Source organism: Podarcis vaucheri, assembly GCF_965113315.1.
Source record: "Podarcis vaucheri genome assembly, chromosome: 2".
NCBI lineage: Eukaryota > Metazoa > Chordata > Lepidosauria > Squamata > Lacertidae > Podarcis > Podarcis vaucheri.
The window spans coordinates 48,709,456-48,725,672 of record NC_138760.1 but is presented as its reverse complement, the minus strand read 5'-3'; the positions used below and the strand labels follow the sequence as shown (position 1 = coordinate 48,725,672).

The 16,217-nt window shown below is 45.1% G+C and overlaps 2 protein-coding genes across 3 annotated transcripts in view; one reads left to right on the top strand and one right to left on the bottom strand.

The window, feature by feature from the left end:
* Positions 1-1,251: 1,251 nt before the first annotated feature.
* LOC309527800 (RING finger protein 11-like) lies at positions 1,252-7,078 on the bottom strand. Its single transcript, XM_082214773.1, has 3 exons — positions 6,870-7,078; positions 4,162-4,331; positions 1,252-2,682 (listed from the first exon to the last, which is right to left on the bottom strand). Exons 1-3 carry the CDS (start codon positions 6,999-7,001, stop codon positions 2,511-2,513), a joined length of 474 nt encoding a protein of 157 aa, XP_082070899.1. The 5' UTR covers positions 7,002-7,078; the 3' UTR covers positions 1,252-2,510.
* Positions 7,079-9,807: 2,729 nt separating this feature from the next.
* Positions 9,808-16,217, top strand: part of TNPO2 (transportin 2) — a 32,839-nt gene continuing 26,429 nt past the window's right edge. The window contains exons 1-5 of one of the 2 annotated variants that reach the window (XM_082214699.1): positions 9,808-9,967; positions 12,469-12,584; positions 12,952-13,027; positions 14,310-14,459; positions 15,332-15,438. In XM_082214699.1, coding sequence (XP_082070825.1) covers positions 12,486-12,584; positions 12,952-13,027; positions 14,310-14,459; positions 15,332-15,438 — 432 coding nt within the window. In that variant the 5' untranslated portion in view covers positions 9,808-9,967; positions 12,469-12,485. Of the gene's footprint in view, positions 9,968-10,473; positions 10,497-12,468; positions 12,585-12,951; positions 13,028-14,309; positions 14,460-15,331; positions 15,439-16,217 lie in introns of those variants that run through there. The other variant, XM_082214700.1, reaches the window with a different exon arrangement.

Genomic DNA, 16,217 nt, shown 5'->3' with positions numbered 1-16,217 from the left:
AGGAATCTTGGGGCCTATTCAGCAGGAGAGCCCCCAAAGGTAGTACAGCTGGCTTGCCACATTTTTGAATAGGTAAGTAATGTGCTTTACCATCTAAAGAGTGGAGCCCCCATAAGACCATTAAGTTCAGAATCTAAAATTACTTAACTGTCTCACTGGACGCGGGTAGCGCTGTGGTCTAAACCACAGAGCCTAGGGCCTGCCAATCAGAAGGTCGACGGTTCGAATCCCCACGACGGGATGAGCTTCCATTGCTCGGTCCCAGCTCCTGCCAACCTAGCAGTTCGAAAGCACATCAAAGTGCAAGTAGATAAATAGGTACTGCTCCAGTGGGAAGGTAAACGGCGTTTCTGTGTGCTGCTCTAGTTTGCCAGAAGCAGCTTAGTCATGCTGGCCACATGACCCAGAAGCTGTCTGCGGACAAATGCCAGCTCCCTCAGCCAGTAAAGCGAGATGAGCGCCGCAACCCCAGAGCCGTTCGCGACTGGACTTTACGGTCAGGGGTCCCTTTACCTTTACCATTGAATTAGAGATGCCTCTCCAACTTTGGGGAGACAATGAGTTTTTAAAAATGTCATCCCTGCCATTATTATTTTTTCTACTCCTACATTCCTCTCTCCCCTGCTATTTTGTGCAAGTATGTGTTGAAAGTATTTCTCACTTTATACTTCAGATGACAGTTGCAACGGTAAACATGAAACTTGTAGCAAACCAGCTACAAATCAGGCCCTGATGTGACTGCAGGAGAAGCAGCCTTCAGGAACATAGTTTGAATTTTATCTACTGCTCTACTCCATTTCCCATCTCCTGTCATCCCTTTAAGACAACAACTACACTGCTCCTTATTAGTTGTTGCTGTTCCTTCAAGGCAAGAAAGCTCTCTAGGGAACTGGGCTGCAGCTGCTGCTCTGCTCACCACCCTTGGGATCCTGCTATTGAAAAGTGGTTTGTGATGTAGCTTAGAAATCAGCTGCTGCTATTCCTTTCCTGGGACAATAAGGAAAGAGGAAGGGCCCAAGTCTCAGCATGGACCTTGCAACTGTAAAATTATGCCTGATCAAAAATGGACTAACCACCAAGTCCATCTTTTGCAAAAGACATAAGGTAGTACAGAAAAGAAACACTGATGATTGACCAGTAGAAGAATTCTCCTTGTCAAGTGCTGCTGACATTCATTTTAGCTGGAAAGAGTGATGGAAGAAAAGGGATATGAGCAGTCCGCTTTGCCCAAATACTTATTTCTACAAGGGATTATATGCAATCTATTTTATTTCCATTTGAATGCAACACACATCAGTTTTACTTTCAAGTGCTAGATCCTTGTTAAGGACAATGCATAATCAGAAAAGCACTTTCACGCCTCTCCACTTGCAAGGCAATAAACAGCATGACTAAGGGAAGCCTTTCCAAATAGTGGGCTTGCTGCATGACATTAATCGCTAGCAGTTTCTTATGGGACAAGAGTCTTCATTTTGTGTAAGGCAAACAGAGTAAACATTGGGCAAACAAACAGTTTCTTTACCCTTTACAATAGTGCACTTGAATGCCTTAACCCACCATCTGTAGAGGAGGCTTTTGTACTTCATCACTAACTTACTAAAAAGCTGTTATTTAACAAATAACTCTTCTGTCTCCTTCACCTTAAAAGCATCTTAAAATCTTTACAAGCAGAAGAGAGGAAGTGAAAAGTATGTATCGTTCACTCTTAGTTGAAACATGAACCTTTAAACAGAAGCACTCTGACTCCAACTACAGAAATCAAGCTCAAATCTCCCTGCCAAGGTCACTGCTCCAAATTGCCCCCACAAAGAACTGAGACAAACCCCTTAGACTTGTTTTGTGCATTGTAGCACAAGTGCTACCGGGTAAGATTTCAATAGTGGCCAAGCTTTAAAGACGCTTGTTTCCCACCTGGTTAAAAGAAGCATTGTGGGGTAACAGAGAAATGCTTTAAAAAAAAAACACTTCTCAAAACTCCAGACTCTGCCACATACCAACCAGAGTTGATGTGACAATGCTAAAACTCCTTTTCTGGATTTGAAATTAGAAGATCTTTGCAACCAGTGTTAGCTTTAAACAACTCTCTCTTTTTGGTCAAAGAGTTGCAGTCCCCTCCCATGTAACACCCCAGACCTGTACTTGATAACTCAGTGGGGATTTAAACAGGTATGTGGGTAAGAATAGTCCTAAAGAACAATCTTGATCATCTTGAAAAGAAAAGAAAAAAACAGCATTTGTGGGTGGAGTGAAAGGACAATTCTTGCTTTGCCATTTCGCCCCCAGTCTCCACCTACTCTGGTTACAATTCTCAAATATGGCACAAGTCAGCCTTTAGCACAGCCAGCCAAGCTAGAATGGTTCTGTGTTGTCCTCAAGGCCTGGGATCAGATTCTCTGCCATAGGATCTTTGGTGTATCCCAGAAGTGTGCAAATAAAAGTGTGTGCCACATCCCAGCCCCTCACACAGCCAGAGCCTGGAAGCATTAACAAGAGCAGGGCACCCAGCCACCTCAGTTAGTCTCGTAGGAGGACAGAAGAGCAGCGTCAACTGGCTCCATGCAAGAAGGGCAGGTGAATGATCGCATCAGCCAGTCGTCAATGCAGTGAACATGGTAGATGTGCAGGCAGGGCAAGAACCGGATGGGGTCTCCGTATACAAAATCCAGCATGCAGATCACACACCTGAAATTGGGCAGAGAGAAAAGGAAATGTTATTAAAGACACTAAAACGGCTTCTAATACTTCTCTCTCGCATTCCCCGCCCAATTTGCCACCACATGGTAAGTTCAGGTATCCCAGTACAGAACCACTTGCTGGCAAGTCACCTAGTCTCGCCATTCCATCCTTAACAGTGTCCAATACTGGTTGTGGTGCTGGAAAGCATGCAAGCCTGTTACACACAGAGCACTCTATCTTAAATAGTTTGCTTCTGACTTCCAAGGTTCAAGGATGACCCTCCACCTACATCTATTCCAAAACATGGACATTACCCCAGCTGAAAGTTGCTGCTGTATATTCACATTTTATTGGATGTATTTAAATACATGCTGTCTTCATAGCAAAGAGCTCTTTAAGGTTAGATGGATGCAGAGGCCGAAGAGAACAGTATTTCACTTTAAATATGATGCATGTTAATTTCACCTTATGTTATATAGTTGGGGAAAATATTGCTCTGTTGGAAAAATGATGGTGGGGAACTAACTTTTGCCTAAATTAACTTTTGTATGAAGTCTGAGGAATTGAGGCAAATTGGGGTCTGAATCTACTCAAGAGATCTCAACTCAAATATGAAGTTTCTGACTTAATAAAAATATGTACAGTGGTACCTCGGGTTAAGAACTTAATTCGTTCCAGAGGTCCGTTCTTAACCTGAAACTGTTCTTAACCTGAGGTACCACTTTAGCTAATTGGGCCTCCTGCCACCACGCAATTTCTCTTCTCATCCTGAAGCAAAGTTCTTAACCCAAGGTATTATTTCTGGGTTAGCGGAGTCTGTAACCTGAAGCATCTGTAACCTGAGGTACCACTGTATATTGTCCCAAAGATCAACCTCCACACCTGAAGACGAAAGTAGCCAATGTGACACTAACTTTTAAAATGGGATCCAGGGGGAATCCTAGAAATTACAGGCTGGTTAGCTTAACACCTGTCCTGAAAAAACTGGTAGAGAGTATTGTTAAGGATAAAATGGCCAAGCATATAGAAGAACAAACCTTACTACAGCAGACAGAAAGTGGAGTCCCACAAGAATTAGTATTGGGACCTGTACTTTTTTTTATTAAAAAAAACCAAGCTAGACCAGTTAGGTAGCCAAGTTTGCTCATGACACTAAGTTGTTCAGGGTGGTTAAATCATAAAGGGATTGTGAAAAGCTCTAAAAGAACTTCTCCAAAACTGAGGGAACGAGCAAATAAATGTAAAGTAATGCGGTCTGAACTGGTAGTGATTGACCAGGAATCAGACCAGGGATAGTCAACCTTTTTATGCCTAAAGTCATCATTTTTTAAAACCAAGAATTGGACAGTACAATATACCCATATTCCATTTTGGAAAGAGAATTGCTACACATTGTCAGTGGGCTATAAAGGCCATATATGCATCTACTAGCAAATAGTCTCAGTGAACTGGATAAACGCAAAGCATTGCACATGGAAAACATACTCTTTGATTTTCTTTTCCGATGGCTCTGTGCCTGGATCAAATATTCCTTTGGGAAGATGTTGAATCAGCCCAATCCTCTGAGCTATACGGATCTGCTCCTCTTCTGTTAGTTGTGTGGCAAGACGTGCCTGGCTGGGCGTTGGGTGATATACTGGAATTGGTGCATGTTCCTAGAAATGCAGAAGACAGAGTGGCTGAGTGATTGCTACTCTTGTAACCAGCCAGTAATCAAATGGAGATAAACCCACACTCAACATACAGCAGTTCAGCCATCAACTATTCTTTCTTCACAGACCCCTATATTACTCCAGTAGAGCTAGTTATTCAACATATTTCCACAAATGTGGCAAAACTAAATAACCCTGCAGGCTCCTACATTTACATACTTAACTTTTTGGCATATGTAAGCTGAAACTGTCAGATAATATCTACTCTGTAGTACACCAGATGGGCTAAATCATGGTGCTATCATGTTTCTGATTGGCATTTTAAGTTTTTACAGGGGAGTGAGCCAGCAATTGCTAACTAACTAAACAGCAAGCGCATCATTTGCAGATGCATAAGAAGCCCTTCTGTCTGCTCTGGACTCTGGTGTTGGGATCCTTGCAGAACTAATTAACTCACCATAAAACAATCAGATCCATCTCTTGCTCCTCTATTTTGGGATGTATCTAGACAAACATTTATTGTGAGACAGTGGTCCAATAATATACTGTTAGCTTGGAATGCCCATGCCCCCAATTGCTTTCATGCAGCAGAATGCCCTTGCTCCCAAGCCACTGCATTTAAAATGAAGACATTTTAGCAAACTGCAAGTTGCCCCCATAGACATGCATTAAATTACTGGTCTCTAAAGCAGATGACAATTGTTAGGAACACTGCCCCAATCAAGATTTGGGACACAAGAATTGCAGTGCTGGTTGAAATCAATAGTCTACCTAATTCAGCATTTTGTCTAAAAGTGGCCAGTCAAAAGCTAAAGAAGTTCAGAAGCAGAACATGATGGTAACATCCATTCTGTGTTGTTAGTAAACATTATCCAATCATCTGTGGTACACTCTTCTTAAATATGGAAGTTCCTCAGTGTATTTATCATTTATTTCCTTTAGAAAGCAATCTATAATATAATAGTGTAGGGATTTGTGTGTGTGTGAAGCAGGTTTTTCATTTGTCTAATCTGCTGCCTATATGTTTTAGGAGGTAGCCCAAAGAGTTTCTGAAATTAATGTGAATAAATTCCGCACACATTCTAACAGCCATCTTCCCAAGATCCACTCTGGTTCTTTGAGATATGGAATCCTGATGTTTTGTTCTAGCCACCCTCTTAAACTAAGTTTGTGCTGCCTTTACCTTCCCCAGGTTTCAAACAGGATGAAACCACCAGAATTTCCCTCAGTTTTTCGTAATTCTTCTTCCATAGACTGTCTGTCCCCACATTGGAGAATGCTACTCTGCAGGTATGGCAGCTTGCAAAAATGCCAGAGAAACATGCAGCTGCTCCACAATAAACCTCAGACATGGGAAAGCAAATATCAAAGGCACACAGGACAACTGTTGAAATGGACAAGACATAACAATCATGTGTGTTCTATGTCATTTTTCTGCAGAAAGAGATGGTGGTGTTATGAAATCTGACTCTGCGTTCCTGGTTACCACAGCCTGGAACTCAACATCTTCTAAAGATTTGTCAGGATGGGTGAAAGCACACCTAGCATAAGATAGCCTGGAGTCTAAACATTCATTTTCAACCAAGCCTATTTAGTAATTGATTGGTTATGTTCAGTACTGTACTGCTCATTGAGAGCCATTTCCCACATTAACCCAGGTTTCCCACCAAACATACAATTTGTGGGGCTGCAGTCAATCTTGGCCCACCAACAAACATACCTGTATGATGCCTGTACTTCAAAGCAGGTCCTGTCACATTTACATTCTACATTATATGTTGTATACTTCATCATGTGGAGCAGTTCACAGCTCAACATGAATTTGGGTCTCCTCACTTCAGATCCACTGTTCAGTTCTTATAAATCACACTGCACTATTTCTCTTCCCCAGTTCTTATCTTCTATAGCTGACTTGTGACTTTGAGTTCTTCGCCCTGAATGCCCACCACGACCACAGCCCTAGTCACACAACTCACGTTTCCATAGCTTTTTGAGAGAACCTTGACCCATGACCTCAGACTCACACACCACAGTCCAAAGGTTAAAGGGCAATACTAATGCCAATGCAAAAATATTGATTATCTTTCTGTGCTTGACACTGTTCTGTCTCCTGCTCAACATTGTACATCCATTCCCAAGTCAATACTGGGCTTAACTCACCCCAGTAACATCCACTCTCCAGGTGACTGTAGGGCGAGAGGGCATCAAGCCCCATTCTTGTGTCTCTTTAGCATACCTGGATGAGGTCGGGAGTCTCCACCCTAATCTGTCATCCCAGTTTCTTTCTATAGCTACTGTTCCAGCTCACCCCGCCCTATTTACCCCAAGAACCCGAAGCCAATACCCGACCCCTGCCCACCCCCTAAAATGCCGCCCGAATTTCCTCGCCCCATATGTCGGCTTCCTACTCCCTTGCGTAGCAGAACCCCGTAGGCTACCCAGGGCTGACCCCGACGCCCAGCACCGCAGTCGGCGAGGCCTGGGGGAACCCGCCCCACAGCCCCCCTTTCGCCCTCCGCCCCGCAACCCTCGACCCGCTACCTGGTAGGGGGGCGGCGGGACAGGGATGGGCGGTGGAGACGGATCCCCAGGCCCAAGGCTCGCCCCATCGCCGGTAGAGTCGTTGAGCAGCGACAGGTCATCGGCCGCCTGCGAGGAAAGGCAGCCCCCCATGCTCGCCCGAGCCCGCCCGCTCGGGGCCGCTGCCGGGTCCGGCCCGGGCAACCTCCCTCCCCCAGCTCCGGAATGGGAGGGGCGCAGGGGAGGAGCGGCGTGTCGCAAGTCTTATCGGGAAATGTAGTCCTAAACACTGGATCTCCGCGCTTGCGCAGTGTGAAGCAACCCGACCGCGGAGGGATAGGGCGTAGCAGCGGCAGATAGACGGAAAGGTAAACTGACATTCCGATAGGCACGGTCGTTTCCGAGCTCCTTCGAGCGATAAACAAAAGAAGCACATTCAAACGGTATTACAGCTTAGCTTTAATTAAATCTGAACATTTCTATGCGCAGCATAGTCCATAACTATCCATCTAATTACTAATTTTCATGTTTCGGTTGCGATCTACACTATGTCGGAAGTAAATAGCATAAAAAGGTAGACCAACCAACCGAATTGTTCTTGAATGCTCGGGCTGAGAATCACATCTGAACCAGGAGAATCTTACTTCAATATTACGTGTAAAGTTTAAACTGTCTAAATCCTGCTCGGTGCATTGATTTGTTCCGGATTAGGAGACCAGGGTTCAACACCCCCTCCCCGCGAAGCCCACTGGGTGATTTTGGTCAGGCACTGCCTTGCTGCCTCCTCTACCATAGAGGATTGCTGGGAGGATTAAATGCGGGAGGTACAGAACCATATCTATCACCTTGAGTGCTTGGGAGGAAAAGTGGGATATGAATATGCTACTTATATGACAGCGAATTTTTACTATGAGCCCTTGAGTTTTCTGTAATGTTCATCATAAGTTGTATCCAACACAGCTGTTCATTCATATAGACTTCCCATCCGCTCCAACTCTTCCCCCACCTTGCCATGTGCTCTCAAAATCTGCTCTGGTGGGTTTTCCAGAGCAGACTATGGGAGTAGCATGACCTTTGGCCTTTAACCATATGTGGCCTTTTAAAAGTACCGGTATGTGGGAAGTATTTAATGTATTTTTCTTCTTGGTTTTAATGTGTGTGTGTGTGTATATATATAAAGGTAAAGGGACCCCTGACCATTAGGTCCAGTCGCGGACGACTCTGGGGTTGTGGCGCTCATCTCAGTTTACTGGCCAAGGGAGCCAGTGTACAGCTTCCGGGCCATATGGCCAGCAATACTAAGCTGCTTCTAGCGAACCAGAACAGCACACAGAAACGCCATTTACCTTCCCACTGGAGCAGTACCTATTTATCTACTTGCACTTTTTGGCATACTTTCAAACTGCTAGGTTAGCAGGAGCAGGGACCAAGTAACGGGAGCTCACCCTGTTGCGGGGATTCAAACCGCCTCTGATCAGCAAGCCCTAGGCTCTGTGGTTTAACCCACAGCGCCACCCATACCTCGAGTTGCAAACGTGATCCATGCAGGAGGCACGTTCGCAACCTGCAGCATTTGTAACCTGCAGCACCGCATCTGCGCATACACGTGACGTGATTCAGTGCTTCTGCACATGATGTCATTTTGTTTCTGTGCATGTGCGAGCACCAAAACCCGGAAGTAACCTGTTCCGATACTTCCGGGTTCGGCGCAGTCCGCAACCCAAAAACACGCAACCTGCAGCGTTCGTAACCCGAGGTATGACTGTAGTCACTTTGGGTTGCCCTGGGAAAGATAGGGAGACTAACAAATATAATAATAATCCCATAACACAGAATCATCAGCCTGATATATCCCTCCATAGCAGCCCATGCATGGACAGTTACCAGGTATTGTCATGTACTGTACAAGAAACATATATGCAATAAAAGAGCACCATACATGTGGCAATCGAACAGCCTAGCCCTAAGCATTGTCATATCTTATGCAAACAAGATTAGTTTATAATGAAGCTGTTGGCAAATGTGACAGCCCGGTAGCCTATTTGGAAGCAAGGATTTGCCCCTGAAGCATGGGCGTGGCGGGGGGGGGCAGGGGGGAGCAGCTGCCCCCACAAATGAATAAAAATACATAGCTAACTGAGGTTCCCCCCCTAACAAAAATCCTGGCTACGCGGGTGCCCTGAAGCCCCCTACCACGGGGTTTGTCCATCTTTGAGCAGGCGGCCATGATCTGTTGCTTGCACGGGGTTGCTCCCCGTGTGGTTTGTTTGTTTGATCGCTCCCAACTCTGTAATCTTTTTACGTTTCTCTGCCAACATTATTTGAAGATAGCACTGCATATGCTCGGTAGAACGTAATGGGCACGCCTCCGCCCCCTCCTCCAGAAATATGCATCCACAAGACTCCAGAAGCGCCCCGCTCTCTTATTTCTTGTACCGACAAAACGCGGCGCCTCCCCGCCCGGCTCGGAGTCCGGGTCAGGCTAGAGGCGCCAGCCCGGCCACGGGGGCGGGGACAGCCTCCCGCGCCCAGCGGCCGCTTGAACTTCAGTGGCACCGCCTGCTACACTGAGCACGGAAAGGCGCCCGGTGGCTCTTTGAAAAAGACCTGTTTGCTTGCGTTTTTAGGTAGAAGCTCTTAGTTTTCTCTCAGCCAACGGAAGTTTGCGCCGGGAGAAAAAACAAGCGAAACGAAATCTGTTCGGGGTGACAACGTGCAGCTGGGCGACATAATCAAGCCTCCCGCCGTCTGGCTTTGTAGCGCTTCATCAGCGGCCAGGTTAGGTTGCGCGACGTGACGTCAGCCGCCTGCCTCAAGGCGCCGCGCTTCCATCCGGACTAGCGGACGGAGGGAGGAGAGGGCGTGGCTACCGCCCTTTCTCCTGAGCCACGTGACGTGCTTGCTTTGCCCTCGTCTATAGACGTGCGCGAGCGGGTCCTCTGCTCCTCCCCTTTTCCTTTCTTTTTTTTTGGTTGGTCTTAGTCACGTGAGTGGCAGAGACGGCGGCCGGCCCGGCTCATCGCCCGCGTGTCGCGTTCGTCTTGCCGCCCCCCACCTCCTCCTTCCCTCCTTCGGCGCCGAAGCCGCGGCCTGAACCTGGGCACGCGGGAACCGGGCAGGTACAGCGCCGGGGTTCCCTGGGCGCGCGTGGGAAGCTCGGTGGTTGGGGCGCGCCGTGAGCGGGCGTGTGAGGGGATGGCGCGAGGCTCCCCCGGCTTCGGCCTAGGCAGGGATTTCGCGAAGGCGAAGCCTTCAAGGAGCCGGGCTTGGGCGGGTGGCTGGCTGGCTGGCGGGGGTTAGGTCGCCCAGCGGTTGAGGAGGCAGGGCGGGAGAGGGGCGGAATCTGAAATGGCCCGGTCGTGGGCGGCGAGGCGGGCGGGGGGAAACGAGTTGGCCGGGCCTGATCTGATGGGGGCGAGACGTTGCCGGCTAAGCTGCTGGGCTGCTCCGGCCCAACATGGCTTTGAGGGAGGGGCGTGAGGGCTTCCGCGGTGGTCAGCGGGGCCCTGGGCAGCTGCGCTTACGCTTCCTCTGTGTGGGAGGTGGTGCTGCTGCAGAGCCCAAGGCGGGAGCCGGGAGAGCTTCGCCGAAGAACTGGTCGCCCGGCACGCGCTTAAACAGAAAGAGCTCAGGCGGACCAGACCAAAGGTCCCTCCAGCCCAGCGCCTTGTTCTTAAAAGCGACTAGAAAGCTCAAACAGGGCAGCAACCAACCATCTCCCATTATACGTTTCGTCCCCACCCAGAAGGCAGCTGGTACTTAAAAGCACACAGCCTCTTAGGCATGGGCGGGGGGTGGGAAGGCCTTCCGTTTGGTGATTAGAAACTGTTGGTTTATCTGTCACCTCTAATATTTACATCTCTGAGATGACGGAAGATAAGGTTACAATCTGGAATTGGAATAGATGTGCTGGAGAGTCCCGCATTTTGGCTCGGCTCTTTTTGGCTCTCGCCTGATACCTTGTACAGTACTCCATTTCCTTGCTGTAAGCACGTGTCTCCCCAACTGTGTGGAGTCGTTGCACGGTCCTATCTCATGCCCTCATTCTGAAGTATTAAGAGGATGTCCAGTCCCAATGTAATGGAAGCAAAATAGCCCTGCTTGTTGATCATAACTGTTCACTCCCTCAAAAATCAAAATTGGAATAGATGTGCTGGAGAGAGGGGAGTGAAAAGCTTACAAAATGATTTGTATGGATGGGCGGGTAGTTTCTGGGTATCTACTGGATTTTTAAAAAGAGGTGAGTACTCTCACACTTGAGTGTAATAGTTGTGGAGCACTCAACCTCTAATACATTTTGAAGAGTCACAAAGGCACAGTTATAGGTATTGGATTGTGGAGTGTTGTGTCAAAGGCCTTATTAAGTGGATGCTTGTGGAAGTTGTGCAGTTACATTTCATGTGGAAATCAAAACAATAATAGGTGATCTATATGAGGAAAAACATTTTGCTTGATACAAAATAGCATATTTAGACCTTAGAAAATATGTCTTAGAAGCAGAGCATTGCCGGAAGTTGTCAGAATTGCATGCAACAAATGGGTAACAACTAGGCATTATATACTGTAGTATGATACATGTGTGATTACTAGTATCAAACAAAGTCATCCCTCACATCAACGTCCTTTGCTATCTTTAGGTATATCTTTCATTCATTTTAGTGCAACCTTTCTACTATATATTGCCATAGGGCTGAGCCTTGAGCAAGTTCCTCCCAAGTTCTATGGATGCTCTCTGATGAGTCATACATAGATCTTGACTATGCTGCCAAAAATGGGTTTTCTAGCACTTTCTAAGGACCTTGCTCTGTTGCATATCTTTTTTGGTAAAACTTATTTTTAAATGTTTTCATTTATATTGTCTTAAGCACAGTGTTCAAAACTCCCATTGTTCTAGGCGCCTTTTGCGACAGGAGATTTCATTAGTGTAAGCAGTTTCTAAGCTCTGGGTGCTGTACTGTGCCTAAGGTTTCAGATTAAAACTGCAGAGTGGAAGGAAAGGAAGACCTTTTTCTGCCTCCCCACTTCCAGCTACTCTCTGAAGACTGGAGGACCAGACCATGTGAAATATTTTAGCTGCAGTTCATTTATTTTCAGCTTTGTATTGTTATAAAAAGTGTGCCCAGTCATTCCATTTTTGAGCCCATAGCCTAGGTTTAAGCTGCCATTTAGCTCCTAGCTATAACATATCAGTTTCTAACACTGCTTAAGCGGTCACATTTGTGCTTGTGGAGAAGTATAGCAACTTATGCATGTGAAGTCCATGTGCAATATTGGATAGTGGACAAGTTTTTCTGGTACATGGGAAATCACTCCATCTATGATGTTTGTGCAAATCACTGTCTCTCCATCTTGCCCACCTCACAGAGTTATGGATCTAAATGAATCCTGTCTTTTGTGGGCCTCAAATACCAATTTGCCATCTGGCTTGTACAAATATAAGCAAGCATTGGCTGATTACCTAGGTTACCTGAATTTTGATTACAAGTGAAGATGCTCTCAGATGTGTACAACATGCAATTTTGCTTCTTAGTTTGGTGATGTTTGCAGTCATAAGACAATGAGTTGAAGCGTAGCTCTGCTGTCATGCTAATATACTATATTATTCTTTATCATTCTACAGATAGGCAGCTTCCCATCATGGACTGGCAGCCAGATGAACAGGGCCTCCAGCAAGTACTTCAGTTACTCAAAGACTCCCAGTCTCCAAACACAGCAACACAGCGTATTGTTCAAGATGTATCCTTGAATAATCAAAGTTGCCATAGAAAGTGGCATAAGAGAAAACATTTCTCATGAATTGCAAAGGGAGCAGGAGACAATAAGCTGTGTTATATCTAGTAAAAGAATCAGAAGTAAATTGTGAGATAGACAAATGTTATAGAATAGTCTATCCTTAAATTAAATTATATGTTTGGGAATGTGAGAAGGAACAGGTGCATTAGTCTTGGAAACTATAATGGATCAGTATTGTATGAGAAGAGAAGAGTCCAACATTTTTAGCATAAGAACATTTGAAAAATCAGTAAAATCATTATGTGTAGAGTCTTGAAAATCCTTTATTAGTAGAAAATTTTAAGAATTGATTCTTTAACAAATGTTACAGAAACTGAAGCAGCTGAACCAGTTTCCTGATTTCAATAACTACTTGATATTTGTATTGACACGACTGAAATCTGAGGGTATGTCCATTACATCTGTCACAATGAAAGTTTGAGAAAAATGTGGTGGTATCTTGCCTTTATTGTATAATATCAAGGATTTAACTGCTAATTTAGAATTATGGCAGAATAATGTATTTGCTTGATTGATACCCGTTTTGCTTCAGAAAGTACTATCTGGTGTAGAGGTTGAAAAGGGTTCCCTTTGGTGCTGAACTAGTAATTGTTTTTGTTCTCTGTTCTGCCTTGCTATGAAAAGTGAGTCAAATTCTAGCAAGGAATTCAACTGTCAGAATTTTGCCAGCTACTGCTTATCAGACATTGATAATCTTCGTCTTTTTTTTTACAATGGAGATTATACTGCTTTCTTTTGGTGGGAGGGGGTGCAGAAAGAATGTAAGGATTAATATGTAAGTTTGGTTTTGGGTGTGTGTGTGTGTGTGTGTGTGTATTGAAAGGGTCTGCACAGGAGGGTAGGAATGCAAGCCCATTGTAAACACACAGATGACCAGTGAGGGACCTTGTAGATAAAGATAAAGGTGCTCTGTTTCTATGATGACCAGAGGTGTCCAGTTTTTAACTGCTTTTTAGCCATGCCCAAAGAAATGAAATTATTTGGATCACTACATATCCTGTTCTCTGTAAGCTCCTGTCAGTTAGCTGATAGACAGGTTTGTGCACAAGGCTTTGTAGGTACTTTGGATGAGCTGATGGGTGGTGCCTGCCAGTTACCTTTTGGCCCAGATGTGTCTTCCTGCCCACACCTGATGTGGCTTGGCAAAGGTGACCTCTTGGGCCAAATGGTGAAGGCCTAAATAGGCCTATGGCCCGGAGTCTCCCCACTGCTGGATTTTAGGAGGAACAGGTCCTACAGAAGCATCCCATTGCAACTCACTTTGGCAAGGGGGATATAAGAGCGCTACTGGGAGTGTGTCTGAATAGAAATAGCATACCTGCATCATATCCAGGTGTCAACAAATGAGGATCATAAAAATTTGATTGCAACAAAGTGGAACATTATTTGTATTCATATACAGTTCTAAAAATGCTAAGGAACCACAGTATGTAGGATGGAAAAAATGCATAATGCTTGTTGAGTTCATGAGTAAAATCCTATCGAATGATTGCATTACTGTTTCAGTTCATGATAATCAAGGAATATCTAGTGATCCTCATTTCCCCCCTGCATCTCTTCTTAGGTCACCATTATTACTGTGGGGTTGTTGGTTTTTGTACCTTTCCTGTGTACAGTATATTGGGTCTTAGAGATTTAATTTCTTTTCTCCAAAATCTTTCTAAACAGATGAGCCAACTCGTTCTCTGAGTGGTCTGATCCTGAAAAATAATGTGAAGGCTCATTACCAGAGCTTCCCCCAACCTGTTGCTGAGTTCATTAAGCAGGAATGTCTTAACAACATAGGGGATGCTTCCTCTCTTATTAGAGCTACCATTGGTGAGTACTGGAGAAAGGGTGGCAGGGATTGGGGGAAGCATGTGTTTGTGTTTTTTCAAGGAAGTCGAAAAAACATTATTGAGTGTTCTTGAGTAGTGTTTGTATTCTTACACTGGGCAAAGCATTTGCAGGGTGGGAAGAGAGTTACATTAGTGTTTTCAGTGCTGTTTATATTCTCAATGAGAGATAAGTTTCTTAATAGCAGGTGCTGCTCTTACTTGCAGTTAGTTCAAGTAAGTGAATGGGAATTTTACTAACTTTTTGTGTAGGTGCATATATAAATAGTAGATGATGCTCATGAACATGGTGAAGCGAGCTGACTGTAGTGGTGGGAAGGTTGACATAGGACTATGATATTAAGGTCGTGTGTGGGTGAAGGGTGTCTGTCTCGTGGCAAATATGCTTGTGTAAGCTGCAAAATATTCTCTTTTCCCCTGTTTCTTGGCTTCCTCAAAACAAATAAGCAAAATATACATGCTTGTGGGAAGGATATGCATAATTAACGTTTGAATTATTTAGAGATACCAACTGTTGCTGGCTTTCTAAGATTGATAGGTGTCAGTGAGTTCAGCACCTGGCAACTTCCCTACTGCCCATGCATGGGGTAAGGAGGGCAAGCCAAATGCTTTCATTCTACTGCAGGAGACCTCAGAGCAGTTCACGGATCAGCTCAAAGTATTCTAGAGGCAGCTTTCAATTTGAAGGCCAAATACTGTAGATGACTGGTAGAAGCATCTCGAAGAGCCTTGATTTGGGTCAGAAGTATTAAATTCTGTTGCTTTTGAAAGTTCAAGGGAGAGTTGTTGGGTACAAGAAGTTAAACTGGGCTTGTGATGTGATGTTGAACTGCAGCCTGTTCTTTCTCTTGGTAGGTATTCTTATTACCACCATTGCTTCCAAAGGGGAGCTGCAGATGTGGCCAGAACTTCTGCCCCAGCTTTGCAACCTGCTCAACTCTGAGGACTACAATACATGTGAAGTGAGTTTAATTGCAATAGGTTAATAATTGATAACAGGCAACAAGATTGTGTAAGTAATTGTGCTAGCATTTACAGTCTTGGGAGTCTCATGTGGGAAAAGACTCTATAGAGTATGTGCTCTATATAAGAGCGTGTTCCAATTTTATTTTTTTTTAGCATGACTGGCTGTAGCACAGCAATCTTGTACCACAACTTACTAATGTAATTTGCATCCCAATCCTATGCATGTCTACTCTGATGTAAGTCTTGTAGAATCACAGGTAAGGGAACGCTACTCTGTTGATTCTCCTGAATCTCTCAGCAGCTTTCAGTACTGTTGACCATGGTATCCTTCTGGACCATTTCTCAGGGTTAGGCTTAAGAGACAGTTTTACAGTGGCTCTCATCCTTTCTGGAGGTATAGTTCCAGAAGGTGGTCTTGGAGAACTTCTGCTGTACCCCATGGCTGTTGGTTTAAGGGTCCATTTTGTCCTACTTCTGTTTGACACCTACATGAAATTGTTGGGGGACGTCATCTGGGGGTTTGGGCTACAGTGTCATCGGTATGCAAATTATGTCCAGTTCTATCTCTTATTTCCATCTTCTGATCCTAGGGAGGCTGTTGAAATTCTGAACTGGTGTTTGGAGGTGATTCTGGGGTGGCTGAGGGTAAACAAAGCTCAGGCTAAAACCAGATAAGACAGAGGTACCATAGTAGGGTGGTTCTCCAGAAGGTGATTCACACCTGGTTCTTGATGGAGTTGCATTGCTGAGTGCACAGGTTGAGCACTGTCGTGGC